The 19,577-nt window shown below is 38.3% G+C and overlaps 1 protein-coding gene across 1 annotated transcript in view; it reads left to right on the top strand.

Annotated features, from left to right (window-relative positions):
• The window catches only part of LOC115211038 (kelch-like protein 5), a 28,690-nt gene extending 9,896 nt beyond the window's left edge, over nucleotides 1-18,794 (top strand). Inside the window, exons 3-4 of the mRNA XM_036502129.1 lie at nucleotides 16,551-16,743; nucleotides 17,967-18,794. Coding sequence (XP_036358022.1) covers nucleotides 16,574-16,743; nucleotides 17,967-18,189 — 393 coding nt within the window. The 5' untranslated portion in view covers nucleotides 16,551-16,573 and the 3' untranslated portion in view covers nucleotides 18,190-18,794. The remainder of the gene's footprint in view (nucleotides 1-16,550; nucleotides 16,744-17,966) is intronic.
• Nucleotides 18,795-19,577: the final 783 nt, after the last annotated feature.

Here is a 19,577-nt window from a genome sequence, read left to right as displayed (position 1 = left end):
AGTTTTGTTAAAATAGAACAGAAATAATGATATGATCAAAACTAGTTAACCCTTTCGTTACTATATTTCTGACCAAAATACACCCTTTATGTGTTTCAATTAATTTCTAACATAATCATAAATTTAGTCTGGTTTCATTAAACAACTATAACTTTTTTATTTATCAATATATTAACGTGAATTTTGGAAGATAATTTAATGAAATGTTCTCAACCAATTCCATACTATAATTTTTGTCACAAAGTGACTCTAATTGCAGGTAGATACAGGTAAATTCAACAAAATATAAAATTATTAAAATTTTGTTCAAACATCGCTATAGAAAATGGGTTATTAGCTAATATTCAATTGGGTATACAACAAAATTTTACTATAGAATTTGTTATTCTGGGTAACTTTCTGATACCCATAATAATATTTATGGCAAAATAAGCCTTAATTTCATTTAAGGTTGTGGGAAACCACAAAGTATCCTTTCTTTCATTTTGTTTACATTTAGAGTAACGGTTCGTTTCCGCCGTAATGATTTCAAATAGGCTCACTCGAAAAAGTAAAAAGAAATAGTCTAAGGCTTTACTCTTCTGGGAAAGTCTGTGGCTTGGTCCAGTTTCTTCAGAAAAATCACCGAAAGAAACAGTTTTTAAATTTTCACTCCATTCAGGTGCCAATTCATTTTCTTTATCGCTGTCGGAGCTCTCGGATTCACTGTTTTCACTTTCGGAAAATGAAACCTCAGATTCATTATCAAATATCACATGCTTTTTTTTTTCAGTCATAGAGTTAGATTTATGAAGGTCTTCAGTAGAAAATCCTTCGAATTCTGACTCGCTGCTTGATATAATGAAATTTGTATCCATTTTTTGTCAGAATTACAAATTTTGAAAACACAATAGGAACAAATTTCGGAAAAAAATCTCCCAAAATTCACGGAATTAAAATTACACTTCGATTTTTGTACAAAACTGTAGTTGAACTGTTTACGAAGTATAATACGTGTTTTCACGAATGTACTAAAGAGATTTGCTCTAATATTGTCATTTAAATATGAATAGGTAAATTCGGGCGGTTTGGTCACATTAACCAAAAATTTTTGGGGGCGGTTTTGGGCGGTTTGGTATCGAAAGGGTTAAAGGATACACCTTTAAAAATGGATTTGTTTCATTGGTCATTTCAGTTAACGGTTTTAAGCATACAATGAACAAAATAAACAAAATAAAATGAATTCAATATATCCTACTATATTCATCCTACTATATAAATCAAGGAAAACCTTAAATCAAAGAGCGGATTCAGAAATACATATTGTAAATAATTATATACGAAATATAATTCAATACATTAAAATTAAAATTTTCATGCTATATTACGTAAATATTTTACAACAGTATATATGCTTACTAAACCATCAATATACATATATACATCAAAATACACAGATCGATGCACACACACTGCATACATATACAGACATATATATGTAAGATGTAAATACACACACATATACACATGTATACATATGTACGCAATCATGCTCGCATGCAAAAATCACTTGGTGTATATATATAGAAGTTATAACAGACAAGCTAGATGAGAAGTAAATTTTCAAATGTAGGGAGGGGGAAAGAAAAACAAAATGAAGGATCTTAAATGTAACAGTGAGGGAAAGAGGAGAGAAGAGGAACGCTTTGTTAAAAGATGCTATACAAGTAACGAATAGGGAGAGAAAGGATACTTTCCATAAGGAAAGAAAAAGAAAGAAAGATACGTGGTGGAATATGTGTAATGAATGTACACAAAATAAAATAACCTATAAATGTGTATACAAAAGTGTATATCAGCATAAATACACATATAAGATCACATATATAAATATATGGAAATATGTATGTAAATACACATCCACACAAATATAAGTGAATACATGCATACATATACATCCATGTATGTATGTGCACAAGTAAAAACATACACGCTTACTTACACATATACATAGACGCACACATACGAATACATATGCATGCCAACAATACAAACATCCACATAAAAACATATCTTGGTCCTGATGTATATATACAAACAACATTCGGATAAAAGATATGCAAAATAGAACACCCTATATCAAATTATCTATGAATTAAACGATTAAAATGGGTTTATAATATACAATAAAATGAAATTAAATTAAATAAAAGTAGAATCTTAAACAAGAAAATAATATATGCATATAACAGTCAAAGGTTTTTCTTAAGAAATATGTTGGAATATATACAATATCTTTGCGATGCGAGATAAATCATGTATTATAAGGAACAAATCCAACAGTGTGATTAAAAACTAGTCCAAGAATAAAAAAATATATACCATCCATATGGTATATTGTTAGCCAACATTTTAAATTTAGTTGCGTGTCTGCAGGAATTCAAGAGTTTGCATCTTTGATTTAAAGACTTATTGTCCTGGAATAAAATATAATATTTTTCCAGCAGGCATAAATCACATCAAATGAAAACATATCTGGCAATGGTGAAATATTATCTTACTTGGAAACATGTGGGTTGACAGTAGGGAGGGTATCTGGCCATAGAAAGTCTGTCTCAACAAATTCCCTCTGACCGATGCAAGCAAAGGAAAGTAGATATTAAAACAGAATTGATGTCCATCTCATGCATCTTATGTTCTATGTCTTCTCTGTCTTATTCTTCCTCTTGTTGATATCCATCTCATTGTTGTTCTTTATATTGATGAGATATCTGTTGTAGGTTGAGATGAATCAGTCACATTTTTTGTTCTGTTACCATGTCTTGGATTGTTTGTAATGACACTCTTTTAACACTTTGATTCTGAAATTATCAAGTATAAACATATTGATCCTTGGTTTTTATTGGTTATTACATAACCTGCAATATAGATTATGTTATTTGATAGTTAAGATGCTTGAACAGAGGTGTGTTGATGAATGTTGCATTCAAAAGGTAAGGTGGAGAGGAATTCAGCCAGGTTCCTCACAGGCAAGACACATAGGTATAAAATCTTCTGGGAAGGTAACAATGATGGAGTAGGTTGTGTAGGCATACTAGACCTACCTTTCAATGTGTCTACATTTACAGTTCCAACTCTGAAAACTGGGAAAGAGATATGGGAGGTAACACAGGAAGGAGAGATGCTTTTCAGCATCTCAAAAGAAGGTTCCAGTGATCATTTGGTAACAGACATCGTAATAGTTGTTCTTGCTTTTAACCTACCATCATTCATGTTAGAATTGCTAGGGTTGTTGCCTTTCCTGGCAGGTGAGTAAAAAGAATTTGAACTCAGACCGTAAAGACAGAAGAAATGCCACTAAGCATTCTGCCTGACATGCTAACAATTTTGCTAGCTCACTGCCTTAATAATAATAATCCTTTCTACTTAAGGCGCAAGGCCTGAACTATGAGGAGAGGGGATTAGTTGATTACATCAACCCCAGTGTTTCACTGGTACTTAATTTATCAACCACGAAAGGATGAAAGGCAAAGTTGACTTCAGCGGAATTCAAACTCAAAGCAAAGCGACAGACAAAATACTGCTAAGCATTTTGCCCAGTGTGTTAACGATTCTGCCCACTCACCGCCTTAATAATAATAATAATAATAATAATAATGATTGCCCTGATGCAATATCAGGCACTGGATTTCATGGCTTCTGATCTTAACTGATTGGAAGTGTTATCATGTACATGTTTTGTTTTGATAAAAAAGATGAGCTACAGCAAATATTCTGTTCAATGCCACAGATTTGCTTGTCATTTGCCTGACCTTAAACAGTTGAGCATGTCCTTTGGTGGCTGACAATATGTGCATCTCTGATCACAAACAGAAGTAGTTGGGGAGCGTCGTAGCCATGTGTTGAGAGGAATTCTTTGGGGTTTGTATAATGCATCTCTGGAAACATGGGTATTTCGTTCAACATCCTTAAACAACCCTTATTCAAGGACCTTTTGAGTGAGATAGGCGACTCAACCTGAAGAGTATTCTAACTGGGCCCCACCTGCAAGGTCATGTACTGTTTATCTTGATATGAGATCACCATACTATGCACATATGGTTGTGATGCATGTATGTGTGTGTATCAATGTGGCAGAATCATTAAGTTTTTGGAAAAGTGGCTTGTAGTGCTTCTAGCTTTTTATGTACTGAGTTCAAAATATGTAGGCTTCCCTTACATCTTCCGTGTTTATTGCCCCTGCGCATCTGCCACACACTAAAACTATCTTCCCGGTTAAACTTCCTTAGATATTGCTGCACCTTTTATGTGCCCATAGCTTACACCAGGTACATCACATGGAATTTCTACCCATGCCTTTTCTACAAATCAAGCAGGGCCATCTACCTAAAAGGGTTTGTGATTTGTCAGCCTTCCTACTTACTAAGACTTTGGTTTTTGCTAGGTTAACCCTAAGGCCCTTTGATTTAGGGTGCTTCCATACCCTAAACTTCATCTCTAGTTCTGGCAGTGACTCGTCTATTAGAGCAAGATCATCAGCATACAGGAGCCCCCAGGAGCAACCTGTCTTGAATTCCTCTGTTATTGCCTGGAGGACTAAAATAAATAAGAGGGGGTTGAGGACTGATCCCTGGTTAACCACTACTTCTACATGGAATTCTTCACTATACTAGTTGCCAACCTTCGCCTTACTGACAGTGTCCCTGTACAGGGATGGTACAGCTCTTACCAGCCACTTATCTATCCCCAGTGTCTGCATTGACCACCAGATAAAGTCAACAAAAGCCAAGTACAGAGGTTTGTCTTTGGCTAGATATTTCTCCTGCAGTTGCCTTACCAGAAATATAGCATCAGTGGTGCTTCTGCCTGGCACAAAACCAAACTGCACCTCATCTAGGCGAACTCTCTACATAATTAGTTGGGCTATGACCCTCTCTGTAACTTTCATCACTTGATCCAGTAATTGATGTCTCTGTAGTTTTTTCTATCTAAAGCTTCTACTTTTATAGCAGTTAACTATGGTGCTGCTGCACCAGTCATTGGGCATGACTCCTTCATGAACTACCTGATTTACCATGTGGGTGACAAGACAATAACCCACACCACCCAATATTTTAAGCATCTCAGTGGTGTTTCCTGATGTGCCAGGTACTTCCCCTGTCTTGCTTTATCTATCAGGGTACTGTCGATTGGAATAGCTGGTCCCTCAATTGAGTCAACCTTCGCCAGACTCTACTCCTCCCTTTCATTCTCCACATTCAGCAGTCTTTCATAATGGCATCTCCAAGCTTCTTTCTTTGCAGAATTATTAAACACAAGGGCACCATCATCCATGTGGACACATTTTTCTCTTATAACATCACAGTTTTCTTTTAAATACTGTCTTGCAATCCAAAATTCTTCAGTTCTTTGGTCCTCATGTTGCTGAACATAGGCAAAATTCTTTTTTGCTACTCCCTTGGCTATATATACCTGTCTCCTAGCTTCCCTTTTGCCTATCTGATATAGTCTCCTGCTACTCCCACTCTTCCAGGCCTGTTTCTTTGCTCTAATGGCCCTGTCTACAGTATTGTTCCACCACCATGTTACCCTAGGTCTGGCAGGGACTTTGCACCATCCACAGATTTGGTCTGTGATGCTCAGCAAGCTGTCTTGCAGGAGTTCCCAGCTGCCTTCTGTGTCACAGGACTGTAACTCCTCCTCCCTATCATCAAATTTCTCAGTAAGGATATCCCTAAACTTCTGACCATGTGAAGGGTTCTTAAGCTTCCAAGTCCTTCTTTTCCAGATTGGTTTGCTTTTTGGCATCCTTCTGGCCCCGAGTCTAAAGTCACCAATAACTAGCTTATGGGGTGGGGTACATTCTTCACCAGGGTGGGTCTTTGTATGTAAGAGCAACCGTGCTTCCCACTGTCTGGTGAGAATGAAAGCAATCTGGCTAGCAGAGTCACCTGATTGATAGGTTATCAGGTGGCTGACTGGCTTCCTGAAGTTGGTGTTGCAGATCAACAGGTTATTTGTACCACAGAACTCCAGGAACCTTGTTCCTCTTTCATTTCTTGTCTCGACTCCATGGCCCACATGTACACCATGGAAGATACCATGTTGCTGTCTGATATACCCATTAAAATCTCCAGCCACAAAGATGAGATCATTGTCATTCATCTTTGAGATAGCTGCAGAAGAATATAATAAAAGTGATCCTTCTGTTCAATTGGTAGGCCTACATGTGAGGCATAGAGAGAATTGTAGCTATTCCATTCTGTAAGACTAGCCTGAATTTAAAAGTACTCTGTTGCACACCCTCACTATCTCTATGACCTTATCCACCTATTTCTCTGCAGAAGAAAGGCCAAGGTCTGCTTTAACCACAGTCCGACATCCAAGCTGGATGATAGGAAGAAATTCAGTCCACGACTGTGGATTCGGCGAGGCACGCAATGCGGCCTTAAGTTGCCTGTGGAAACGCTCCACCATCCCATTAGAAGCGGGATGGTAACTAGTGGTGCGTATATGATGCACCCCCAGGATTCATGATAACTCATGAAATAAAACAGCTTCGAATTGTCGACCACGATCTGTGGTTAAACTGGACAGTACACCGAACCTAGAAATCCAGATAGACATGAAGGCTTTCGCAACAGTTTCAGCAGAAATGTCTGCTATAGGAATGGCTTCCGGCCAACATGAGAAACGATCAATACAAGTTAAAATATATGAGAAACCGCAACTCACAGGCCATGGTCCAACCAAATCAAGGTGGACATGGCGAAAACGGGTCTCAGGAGAAGAAAACTGTCCAAGTGGAGCAAGAACGTGTCTATGGACTTTAGCCCTCTGGCACTTCAAGCAAAAGCGTGCCCAAGAGGTAATCGATCGCCGCATATTGGGCCATAAAAAACGAGCAGTAACAAGCTTTACTGTGGCAGAGATGCCCGGATGTGACAATGAATGAAGGGCATCAAAAACAGAACGTTGATGGTTCTCAGGTACTAACGGCCTAGGAGAACCGGTGGAGATGTCACAAAGAATAGAGCCTTCAGCTGAAGGGTGCGGAAGGTAGGCAAACTTACAATTGATAAACTTGGACGAAGTTAAATCCAACTCCACTAAAGGTGGTTGATCTTGCGAAATAGCAGTTAAGTCAATTGCTGCAGGAGAGGAAATGGAATTGACAGGGAGCCTAGAGAGAGCATCAGCTGGGACGTTCTCCTTCCCTGGCACATGTTGAATGTGTCTTGTACACTGAGAAATATAGTCCAAGTGACGGAAAGCACGAGGGGAGAGTTTGTCCGTTTTGGAAGATAGGGCAAACGTAAGGGGCTTGTGATCAGTATAAATAACAAACTCCCGTCCCTTGAGCTGGTACTGAAAATGCCGAACCGACAGATAGATCATTAGTAACTCCCAATCAAAAGTACTATATCTGCGTTCGGCAGGCTGCAGTTGGCAAGAAAAGAAAGCCAAAGGTTTTGTTTCACCATCTACGGTGTGCTGCAAAACAGCACCAACTGCAGAATCTGATGCATCCACAGATAAAGAAAGTGGAGCATCAGGAGCCGAATGTGCTAGAACAGGAACTGAAGCTAGTTCCTTTTTTACCAATTCAAAGGCAGACAATGCTTCAGCTGAAAGAGTAAGATGGGCGTCTTTTTTTAGAATTGCCCTTTAGCAGCTGCGTTAAAGGAAGCAGCTTGTCCGCACACCGGTTTATGAAGCGTCGATAGAAATTAACTATACCCAAAAAATGGCAAAGTTGACGTAAAGAAGAAGGAGATGCGATGCGCTGAATGGCATCGACTTTAAACGAGAGAGGTTTGATTCCACTCGAATTAATACAATGACCGAGAAAGTCAAGAGAAGATTGCCTGAAAACACACTTGTCTGGATTAATGCGAACACCATATTCGCAAAGACCTTGAAATAGCTGAGACAAGTGCTGGAGATGATTTTCATGCGTATCACTTGCAATGAAGATATCATCGACATACGCGAAAAAATCAAGTCCACGAACAACTTCATCTATAAAACGTTGGAATGTACTAGTGGCGTTCCGCAAACCAAAACTCATGTATAAAAATTTGAAACAACCAAAAGGAGTGGTAATTGCCGTTTTAGGAACATCGGCTCGGTTGACTGGTATTTGATGATAAGCACATATGAGGTCAACCTTAGAAAAAATTGTACAGCCATGAAGATTCGCTGAAAAATCCTGAAGAATTCTTATTGGATATCTATCAGGAATCATCACAGAATTTAGATACCGATAATCTCCCACCAGGCGAAAATCTGTATCCCCTTTTTGAACTAAATGAAGGGGTGATGCCCATGGGCTGGTGGAGGGGTGTATCAGACCAAGCTGGAGCATATGCTCAAACTCAGCCCTAGCCGTTTTAAGACGGTCAGGTGCAAGACGCCGTGGGCACGAAAAAACAGGCAGCCCAGTAGTTGTAATGAAATGGAATGTCGAGTGTATGGGTTTTGCCATTTTAAAAGTAATATCGACTAGCTCTGGAAAAGAAGCCAAAAGAGAATGAAAAACATCTCCAGATGTAGCGACAAAAAATGTTGGGCTAAGAGCTGAATTGGTAGATCCTCTAGTCGGCGTGGAGAGTGTAGTCGAATTGTCGACTAGCCTCTGACGCCTGACATCTACCAATAGATCAAAATGATTTAGAAAATCCACACCTAAAATAGGATGCGGAATGTCAGCAATGACAAAACCCCATTGAAAATCTCGACGAAGATTTATGTCAAGGCGTAACGAAACCTGCCCGAATGTGGCTATTGGTGACGAGTCAATAGTGTGCAGAGTAACATTAGAGCGTTTTGGCCTGTCGTTAGTAAGACGCAGAGGCCAAATGCTACAACAAGAACCAGTGTCTACCATGAAGAATTTCTTCGACACTAGATCTTTTACAAAAAATGCACAATAACCAGAGAACGAAGAGGAGGAAGTTGACATGCGCAACTCCTCCAAAGCTAGTTTAAATGTTTAAAGGTGCATGGCTGTATGCACTTGTGTGCTTTCTCTCCAAATTTGGAGTGGTACCAACACAGTCCGGACTTTGACTGTGAGGAACGAGATGCAGAATGACTACGACTATGCGATCTTGAGAAACGCTTGCCATAGCGACACATCGTGTCCATCCTTTTGGTAAGAATGTCAATTTTTTAGAAAGGCCATCAATTGAGTCTGCAGAAGATACCTCGGAGCAGACGCAAGCAGCACATGATGATGGCTGCACGGAGAATTCAACAATTTTGTCAGCCATGGTGGATGTTTGGTCCACAGTATTTGATTCAAGTGCTGTGGCCAAAATTGTTTGTATATTGGAAGGTAATCTTGAAAAAAAATCTTCCGAAGTAGGGGATCGTCAGTGGATTTACTGCTTAACTCTCTCAAATGGTGCAAAAATTGTGACGGCGTTCTATCCCCCAACTCTTCGTCTGCCATTAACTCATTAAACCTACTTTCCTCACTTTTGGTATTCCTACGTAAAATCTCTGCCTTCACAGACGCATAAGTAGCATCTAGACTAGGATCTCTAATGAGATCTCTAGCAGTAATTGCAAGTTAAGTTGCAATTGTTGCTCAGAAGAAATACTATGAGCCGAAAAATGTGCCTCTAATTGCGCAAACCAAAGTGTTGCATCTCCAGTAAAAACAGGTAATGATGCAAAGGACATTTTGTTTTTAATTTAACAGATGATCCTGTCAAAGGAAGGGAAAAAACGAATGAAAGTAGAAACTGATGAAAGAGGAAATGGAACAAAAATAAATTGAAATTAAAAAAGAAGAAAACCAGCAATTGGACCAACAAATGTTTGTGTGTGAGTCCTATCAGAGTTGAGTGTGTGAGTGCATGCAACAAGTGTTTGTGTCTACATGTTCATGTAAGTGTGTACAAAAGACCAAACAAGGTGTATGCATGTAAGACAAAATACAGAGCATAGAAAGAATGTCTCAGCTTAGAGTTAAAGGTGGAGTTAGTTTACCAGTTCTTGAGGTACACAATATTAAGAGTTCTATAACAAGATGTTGTGGGTCACGTGGCAGAGACGGTTACTACCTGTGTAGAAGTTGTGGCTATCATGCTGTGCCGAGTCTCTTGATATAGATAGGTAGACTACAACTGTTTTCCTCTCTGAAAGATTCTCACTCTAACAGCGTGAGTAAAATTGGTCGTGTTGGTGAGTACAGGCGACAATAAACTAAGATGTCGGTGTTGATGGTCGCGTCAGTGTGAAGATGGCGACGGCGGAGAAAGGCGTCATCGAGATGAAAGCAACGGTAGTGGAACACGTCCTGAGTTGCTGGGGTATGTTGGCGGCGTCGTTGACTGGAGCAGGAATGTAGCTGGATCACTGGAACTGTGACAGGAACATAGCTCGGTCGCTGGAATTGGCCTAGTGTTCTTGTTTTCGGGGTCACCACTTGTAGGATTTCTTCCTCTTTGTTTTAAAAAATGTATACGTAAGGAAACGAGAAAGGCATCCGAACAATATATACAACTCTTTATTCGGGTATATTGTGAAATGTACATTTTGGTCAGTCAGCAACTACACAGCAAATCTGGAGTTAATCAAAAGCACGTCTACAGTGTTCAACGGCCGTGTCCCGAGTCTCCAACACAAGCAAGGAATGCGACAGAACTTTTTCCGTCAGTCTTTTAGCGCATGTGCATGAGGGAACCTTCGCAAACCTTCTAGAAGATTCCAACTCCGCACTCGCACACTGAAGACTGTGAAGATGATGTCACTACACCACCACCCATACCTGCTTTCACTCTGCACAAGGACTCACTGCCATCAAGTCCTTGTGCCTAGCTCTGTGATATGATGGTATCTGAGGAAGCTAGGTGTAGACAAATGGCTTATGAAAGCAATACAGACCATGCACAGTGGTGCAGTTAGTAAGGTAAGAGTTAGCCATGAATCCAGTGATGGATCTAGTTTAGAGGTAAGTGTTCACAAAGGTTCATTCTTCAACCCTGTCCTGTTCATCATCGTCCTCCAGGCCTAACAAAATGATTTAAGACCAGCTGCCCATGGAAACTATTATAACCTGATGATCTTGCTCTCATAACAGAATCCGTACTGGAACTAGAAAAGAAATTCCAGGTGTGGAAGCAAAATCTGGAATCAAAGAGCCTCAAAATTAACTTAGCTAAGACCAAGATTCTAGTAAGCTAGAAAACAGACAGGATCCTAACCCTTTCAGTTAAATGTCCCTGCTGAATATGTAGGAAAGGTATAGGCAGAAATTCAGAGCAAGCCATGGACACAGAAGAGGTGCAGTATAATAATAGGAAGGTTTACAGAGAAAGTAGTGTTTGTATGAGGAAGATGCCCAGGAGCCATAAAGTCTACAGATACATAGAAAATTGATTTTCTCAAATGCTCTGGAGGCTCTTTAGAGGTAGTGGAAAATTTCTGCTACTTAGGTGACCTAATTATCAGAGAAGGAGAATGTACTGAAAGTCTAATTGCTAGAATAAGAACAGGATGGAGAAAGTTCAGAGAGCTTTTACTCCTACTGTCAACCAAAAACCTTTCTAGGTGAAAGGAAAGTTGTATGATACATGTATATGAACAGCAATGTCACATGGGCCCTGAATGTAGAGGACAAGTGCAGAATGGAGAGGAATGAAGCTAGTATGCTCTGCTGAATGTGCAATATCAGTGTACACATGCAACAGTGCTATTGTATTGAGAGAAAATTTAAGGATTATAGAAATTAGATGCAGTGGTAAGAGAGAAGCCTGTGCTGGTTTGGCCATGTGATGCATATGAATGAGGACAGTTGGTTAAAGAAGTGCCGATCGCTTAAAGCAGATGGAACTTCTGGAAGACATGGGACAAAATATTGAAGGCTGATCTGAGCTTTACGAAGATGACAAAGGATCAAGATATCTGGCACCTTGCTGTATTCAAGAAGACCCCACCACCACATCCTAAAACCACCCTGGTAATGCTTTTCCATAAAGAGCTCTCCCCTGTCAACCTCCCACACACACACATTTCATACCCTAACACCTATCACTTCTCTATCACCTGAGAGCAGAATGGATACATACTACATACCCTGCTTTCTCAGTTACCTTTCTTCCCCACTCCAAATCACTTCCATTTCCCATTATCTTCCCCTGTCTACTGTCTCCACCAGTTGCCTCTGTAACAGGATCTGTATCGGTATCACTGAAAGGGTGTCAATCCGATCCCGTCACATACAATTTAGTAAGACATAACAGACGAAGTCAGGTTATAGGTGAAAGACAGCAGTTTGTTTATTAATTGCGATGGCGTACATATATCTGATGGGAGAACGACAGCCTCTGATGCACAGCTTCTTGTTCGTTTGTTGAAGTGGTTCGATGTCGTTCGCGGCTAAGTCGGTGAGGTTATCAGAGTCTACGAAATGCACGTCTGTTCGCGTTGGCTGTCTGCCAGAGAGAGAGAATTGAGTTTAGCGGGCCTAAGGGATCGTTTCCCGCACATGCGCATGGGGAAGACTTCCGGTAGCCACCCGGAAGTAGTCCCATTCTGCGCATGCGCGCTGAACCCTACACAGTAGCATCACTACACCTCCTTTCTGTGACTTTTCCCTGCTGTGCTGTTCTCCAACATTAACACCTCCCTTATCCACTGTCACCTACAATGCCCTTACATATCTACTGTGACCCCTGTCCCCAAGTCTCTCCTAAGTTTCTCTCCATCATTTACTATAATCACTTCTATCCTGCCCACTCGCCTAGTCCAAACTTCAGTGTCACTTCACTTATTTTCACAACCCACAAAGTCCCTTGAGGGTATGTTCCAACATATATTTGGCATGTCTCTCTCACTATTGCTATCGTTTTTGTATCTTACTCTCTAACTCACTTTGCTTTCCCTTCCAATTGGATAATCTATGTATCTACAGCAAGACAGCTATCTTTGACCCTTTATACCTTTAATCCCTCAACTAGCACAAAGCCACCCTGCCAATATTTACCCCCACTCCCAGTTGAGGTGTTTTTAGCTTTTTTTTTTTTTTGACTTGCAAGATATTTGGCAGCCCTATTGGTGTTGGTGCCATGTAAAAAACAGCCAGCACACTCTGAAGTGGTTGGCTTTAGGAAACCATGCTGTAGAAACTATGCCAAAAGAAACAATGCAACCTGGTCTTACCAGCTCCTATCAAACCATCCAATCCATGCCAGAATGGAAAATGGACAGTAAATGATGATAATGATGATAGCTTTACTGTTTCACTTTTTTGGGGTAATTAAATATAGTATTGGGGTCAGTGGTATCAACTAACTTCCTCACCTGAAAATCAAATGGTTTCTTGATTTATTGACATTATCTCCAATCTCAGGGAAGGTAGAACAATCAGTTGGTGGCAGTTGGGTACAGCTCCAAATGAGAAGGGGCGGTAATCTTAAGAATTCTCCAAAATTGACTTGTTATTAAGAAAAAGACAGTCTGTTTGGAAGCAAGAGGACACTTATGGATATGTATTTATATTTCAACAGATGTCATTAGCATAGCAGTTACCTTACCTTAATTCTCTCTCTCTCTCTTATATTTATGTATGTATATATAAATATATAAATATATATATATATATATATATATATAAATTAATAAATAAAACACATGCATATATACATACATATATGTACGTACCTACCTCTGCATGTATATGTACATGCATATATGGGTACAGGACACCAAAAAAACGTCAAATACAACGAGAAACGAAAACATAAACACAAAACCAAGGAACTGGACATTTTTCTTAAACAACGAAAAAATAGAGTACAGGACAAATAACACAAGGAAAATTCCCCTTCTTCAGTCGCCATGGTTTCATCTACTCTGCGTTTCGAAGGTGAAGGCGATACGCATCTTCGATAGAAACTTTCCTTCCCGCGAAAAGCAAATTAAATAAAATTTGAGATCTTTTTGCGGAGGGGTAAAAATGGTAACAAAAACAGGACAGTAACGACAGTACAAAATATAAACAGTAAAAGACAGGACAAGGAGAATAACAAGATAAGAAGGGCTGTTAAGCCGAACGAGATAAAGTATTACGAACGCTATTTTTGAGAACGGCGAAGGAACAACAGAAAATGCCGTCAACACTTCAAGGAAGCCAGGTCAAAAAAACAGTAGCAGAGCTCTCGTTGTGGGTCAACGACGGGAGGGAGGAGGAAGAGCAAGAGAAAGGGAGAGAAAAAAAAGGAATGGTTGTGAGGAAACCAGAAAGAATGAAGAATGAGAGAGAGAGAGGGAGAGACAGTAAGGTAGAAGAAAAGGAAACCAGAAAGAATGAAGGCTGAGAAAGGGTTCGTATTTTTAACTTGTTTCAGCCATTAGACTGTGGCCATATTGGGGCACTGCCTCAAAGAGTTCTTAGTTGAATGAATCAACTCAGTAGTTTTTTTAAAGTCTGGTACTTATTCTGTTAGTTTCTTTTGTCAAACCACTAAGTTGCAGGGATGTAAACAAACCAACACCATTTGGGGGACAAACAGACACAAAGATTCACACACACACACACACATATGTATATACACAACAAGCTTTTTTCAGTTTTCATCTACCAAATCCACTCAAGTCTTTGCTCAGCCTGAGAAGACACTAAAGGTGCCATGCAGTGGGACTGAACCTGGAACCATGTGCTTAAACATTTTTATTTGCTAAACTTAATATTTTATAAAATATAATTATTCATAAAAACTTAAATTGTGAAAACCAAAGTTTCAGAATGGGCATTCCCACTGTAATATTAAAGAAAATTTCATTTTTGCATAAAAATGTCTTTGGATTTCTGTTTTAAACACAATTCCAGTTACTTTAAATACATGTGCGGTTAAAGAAATATAAATCGGTATTTCTAAAATTTAAGTTAGTTGAAATGATAAGCTTTAAATTTATATTCCAATATATTGTTTTTCTCACATGTTGGACTTCTTTCTGAAGGCTACACTTAACCATTCAGAAAACCATTTGTGATCTGTACTAGTCTATCACTTACATGGTTTTTATGTCAAATCTAATTACTTAATACAATCATGTTGTTCCTTAAGTTCGATTGACAGGCAAAAAATGATTTCCCAGTCCTTGCTTCACAAATGAGTTGTAGGATGAGCATCCAGTGTTAAAACCAATTGCTGAAATCCCACTCATGTTGGAAAAACATCAAAATATATTTTTTTTAAATTAATGACAGGTAGAATATCTCAAAAAATAACTGTTTTCTTTTTCTCCAGCTTTATATTTTCTTTTCATTGCTCTTTGATTTTTATGTAAAGTTGAATAATAGTTCTTAGCTTTTATATCATGACTACTTTTTAATCTAACTGGTTAATGTGGTAGATTTAACCCTTTAGCATTTAAGCTGGCCATATCTGGCCCAAATTTTCTACCTGTTTTATGTTCAAACCAGCCAGATCTGGCCTCTCACACCTACCCTACAACATCATTCTAAAAATAGTGAATGACATCTTTGAAATTTCTAAAGTATGAGGTAAGGTATGATGATTTCAAAACCATCATCATTTAATGTCCGTTGTCCATGCTGGCATGGGTTGAACAGTTTGACTGGGCTGGCATGCTGGAAGGCTGCACCAGACTCCGGTCTGATTTGGCATGGTTATCTACAGCTGGATGTCCTTCCTAATGCCAACCACTCCAAGAGTGTAATGCTACTGGCACAGGTGCCATTTGTGTGACACCAGGGTGATTTTAGGTGCCATTTATGTGACACCAGGGTGCTTTTAGGTGCCAAAATGTGTGACACTGGTATCTGCCACGGCTGTGATTTTGCTCGGCTTGATGGGTCTTCTCAAGCACAACATAATGCCAAAGGTCTCGGTCATTGCCTCTGTAAGACTCAACACTCGAAAGGAACTCAACTACTTTGCCTCTGTGAAGCCCAACGCTTGAAAGGTGTTCTTTACATGCCACCAGCACCGGTGCACTTGGCTTGATGGCTTCTCTCAAGCACAGCACATTGCCAAAGGTTTTGGTCATTAGTCATTGCTTCTGTGAGGCTCAAAGTTCGAAGATCATGCTTCACCACCTCATTCCATGTCTTCCTGGATCTACATCTACCACAAGTTCCCTCCACATTTAGAGATCAGCACTTCTTTACACAGCTCTCCTCAACCATACGCGTCACATGACTGTACCAACAAAGTTGTCTCTTGCACACATCTGATGCCTTTTATACCCTACTTTTCTCTCAAGATGCTTACACTCTGTTGTACATGCACACTGACATTGCATATCCAGAGGAGCATCCTGGCTTCATTTCTTATAAGCCTATGCATGTCTTCAGCTGTCACAGCCCATGTTTCACTGCCATGCAGCATAGCTGTTTGCACACAAGTATCAAACAATCTGCCTCTCACTCTGTGAGAGATGCCCTTTGTTGCCAGCAGGGGTAGGATCTCTCTGAATTTTGTGCCAGTGAATAAATATGCATTATATTTGACAGAATAATCTGAATGGTAAAGGGTTAAAAGATGAATTTTTTACTAATACTGCCATTGAGATTTCTTGTTTTCTGTTTACAGGAGGTTATGACAAATCTTTGCACATGGATAGGGCAAGTGTTGAATGTTTTGATCCTGAAACCGAAGAATGGACATTAGTTGCAGAAATGGAGAAACCACGTTCAGGACTAGTGCTCATGGCAATAGACCATTATATTTATGCTTTTGGGGGACGCTGTCGGCATACAGATCGTTATTTTGATATTGTTGAAAGGTATGGTATTTTACAGGTTTTTTAACAAAGTTTAAGCTTAAAGAATTTTCTACGTATCTCCAAAAAGTGAGGTGTAGGATTTTTACTTGAAGTTATATTGGAAGCTTAATGAAGAATATCTATATTAGTGGGTATTTTCTGTTATGCTGTTAATTACTACTAGCTGCACCCATGGACATTCTACAGTTATTTTTAAAATTGTATGATGAAATTGCATATTTTTCTGAAACATTTGATTCTTCAGATGTAAAAATCCACAAGTTGGTATTGAAGGGGCAATCAATCAATCAATCAATCAATCAGTCAGTCAGTCAATCTGTCTGTCATATTCTACTTACATTTCTGTCAATATAAGTAACTGTTTACTCGAACCATAAGATGAGTAAAAAAAAAAATTTAATAATTGTGGTGCCCCAACATGGCCTCAGCCTTTGGGCTGTGACACATAAAAAGGTAAAAGTAACATCTGCAGCTATCTGCTAATGTTATTTCACCTTGATTTAGCTATATATTTACATGAAGTATGATTTCCATCTGCCTTCTGTTCATGAAAAACCCACAACTGATATCCTATCAATTCCACTGGCATTATATTTAAATTGTTTTCTGGTTCATCATCATCATTGTTATTTTACATTTTTTCAATGCTTGCGTAGCTTGGCTGGTCTTCTCCAGCATATGGCATCTCTCTGCTTATTGCAGTCAGTCCTTTGTCATCTTTTGTGAGGTGCAGCCTTTTGAGATCAGCTTTTACCGTTTCTGCTCATTTTTTACTTGAGTATTGTACCTCACACATTGCAACAGAGCAGTCTAACAAGGAACTTCCAAGTGAAAGAAAAGGACTTAGACTGCAGATGAACGATTTTGCTAGGAGATCCAAGAAAGTAAGTAGAGTTAGTTGTAAAAAAATGGTCTGTAATTTTTAATTCATTTATCATGAAACGTATTTAGATAGTGACTCATCTGCCAGTAACATCAAGTAACACATTATAATGTAGTCATAAAATTAGCCTGTATCTTTCATATATCATAAACTCTACTGCAAAAAACTATGAGAAGAAAGAATTTTTAATCTATACAAAAAAACTAATATTTATATGACTGCAGAATAGATTTTCAAAGTTGTTAAGTTTCCCAATATGCCTGTATTCTGTTTCCCATATATTAAAATTCAATTAAAATATCCTTCACAGTTTTATTCATTTGTTATTTTATTTTTGAAGATACAATACCGTTACTCGACAGTGGAACAACATTGCATCAATGAATACGTCAAGAGCTTGGCCTGGGGTCACAGTATTTGATGGACGAATATATGTATTAGGAGGTTTTGATGGATCTTGTCGCCTACGAACTGCTGAGATGTATGATCCTGACACAGATCAATGGACATATATTAGCAGCATGATTATTCCTCGTGCTGGGTGCAGTGCTGCTGTTGTATAAATAAAAAGATCCATTTCAACCACATTTGGACATATGGCAATGGTCAGTTGTATAAATTAAAATTTTCTGTTGGTTGAATCATGGAGAAAAGTGACTTGGAGCAGAATGTAGGTCTGCAGTTGTATAAATAAAAGCCTTTCATTAGTGAAAAAAAAAAAAAAAACATGAAATTCTTTTTCTTTTTGAAATGGAACAATCTTAGCACTTCAACATATCATGCAAAGAAAAGGAAACTCCATTTATTCCTGAACTTTGGTATAACATTTCATATTATTTTCAATGATATAGTTGCTGTGTTTAAAAATTCACCCACCAGCAGTCTTTCAAAGCAAAATTTGTCTTTTCTTGAATTTTTTTTTATTAATAAATTTATTAAAGGTTTAATTCATGCTAATTTTGTGCCTGCTTTTGTCAGCTTGTTGCTAAAAATATTAATTCTTTGTATTATGTTTATATCAATACATCTGTATGTTCTTTTATTTTTATAACTAGTAATTCCCTTCTGAAAACTGTATTAGACTGGAAAAGCTCTTTCATGCTGTAAACTCTTCATGTTAGCTTTTTCTATAGTATTCTTAATAAAGCCCCAAAAGAAAAAAAGAGAACTCTGTTTCAAAAGACTTTATATTCACTGCCATGTTACATGCAACATTACTTCACATGCCAAATTTATTCAATACATCCCATTTTATCATATACCTTATCATACTTTGTACTACTTTTCATTTTATTCATCACACTACATCAAAATATATATCACCACTTTTGATAATTTATATCATGTATCACATTGCATCAGCATCATTTACTACCTTCTATCATCAAAATCATTTGAATATCTCATGCACCATATTACATATGTCACATTGTCTCATGCAGCATTTTATGTCATTTACTGCATTGCATGTTATTTTAATAATGTAGAGTATTCCAGCCCATGACGTCATATCTATGTACCTCGTTCATTATCATGTGCTACATTAAATTATGTTTTCTAGTATAACTTGTTACAACATGTAAAACTAATATGTTTCGCCCTGTATGATATGACATCAATTATTCTATTGAATTTTAAAAATTTGTTTTCATTTTCCTGTATTTCATTTTTTCCCATAAACTCTTTACATAACATGATTCCATTTTCAGATCTCTCCTAATTTCTGAATATTAATGATGTTCAGAAGCTAAAAATACATCATTTATAGTAATTCATATAGAATAAGTAAATGGAAGTGATTGGGTTGTTTCACTGTTAAATTTTAGGGTAATATGACAGGAGGGTCACAGAACCAGGGTCAAATGATCTATACTACTGTTGAAGTTTTAGTCTGTGTGTGGTGGTTATTCTCTAGTGTCCTGTACTATAGTTGAAAGTTGACTAATACCTT

Source organism: Octopus sinensis, linkage group LG4, assembly GCF_006345805.1.
Source record: "Octopus sinensis linkage group LG4, ASM634580v1, whole genome shotgun sequence".
NCBI classification, from domain to species: Eukaryota; Metazoa; Mollusca; class Cephalopoda; order Octopoda; family Octopodidae; genus Octopus; species Octopus sinensis.
Note: the sequence above shows the minus strand (reverse complement) of the source record. Positions and strands in the feature narration are given on the sequence as shown.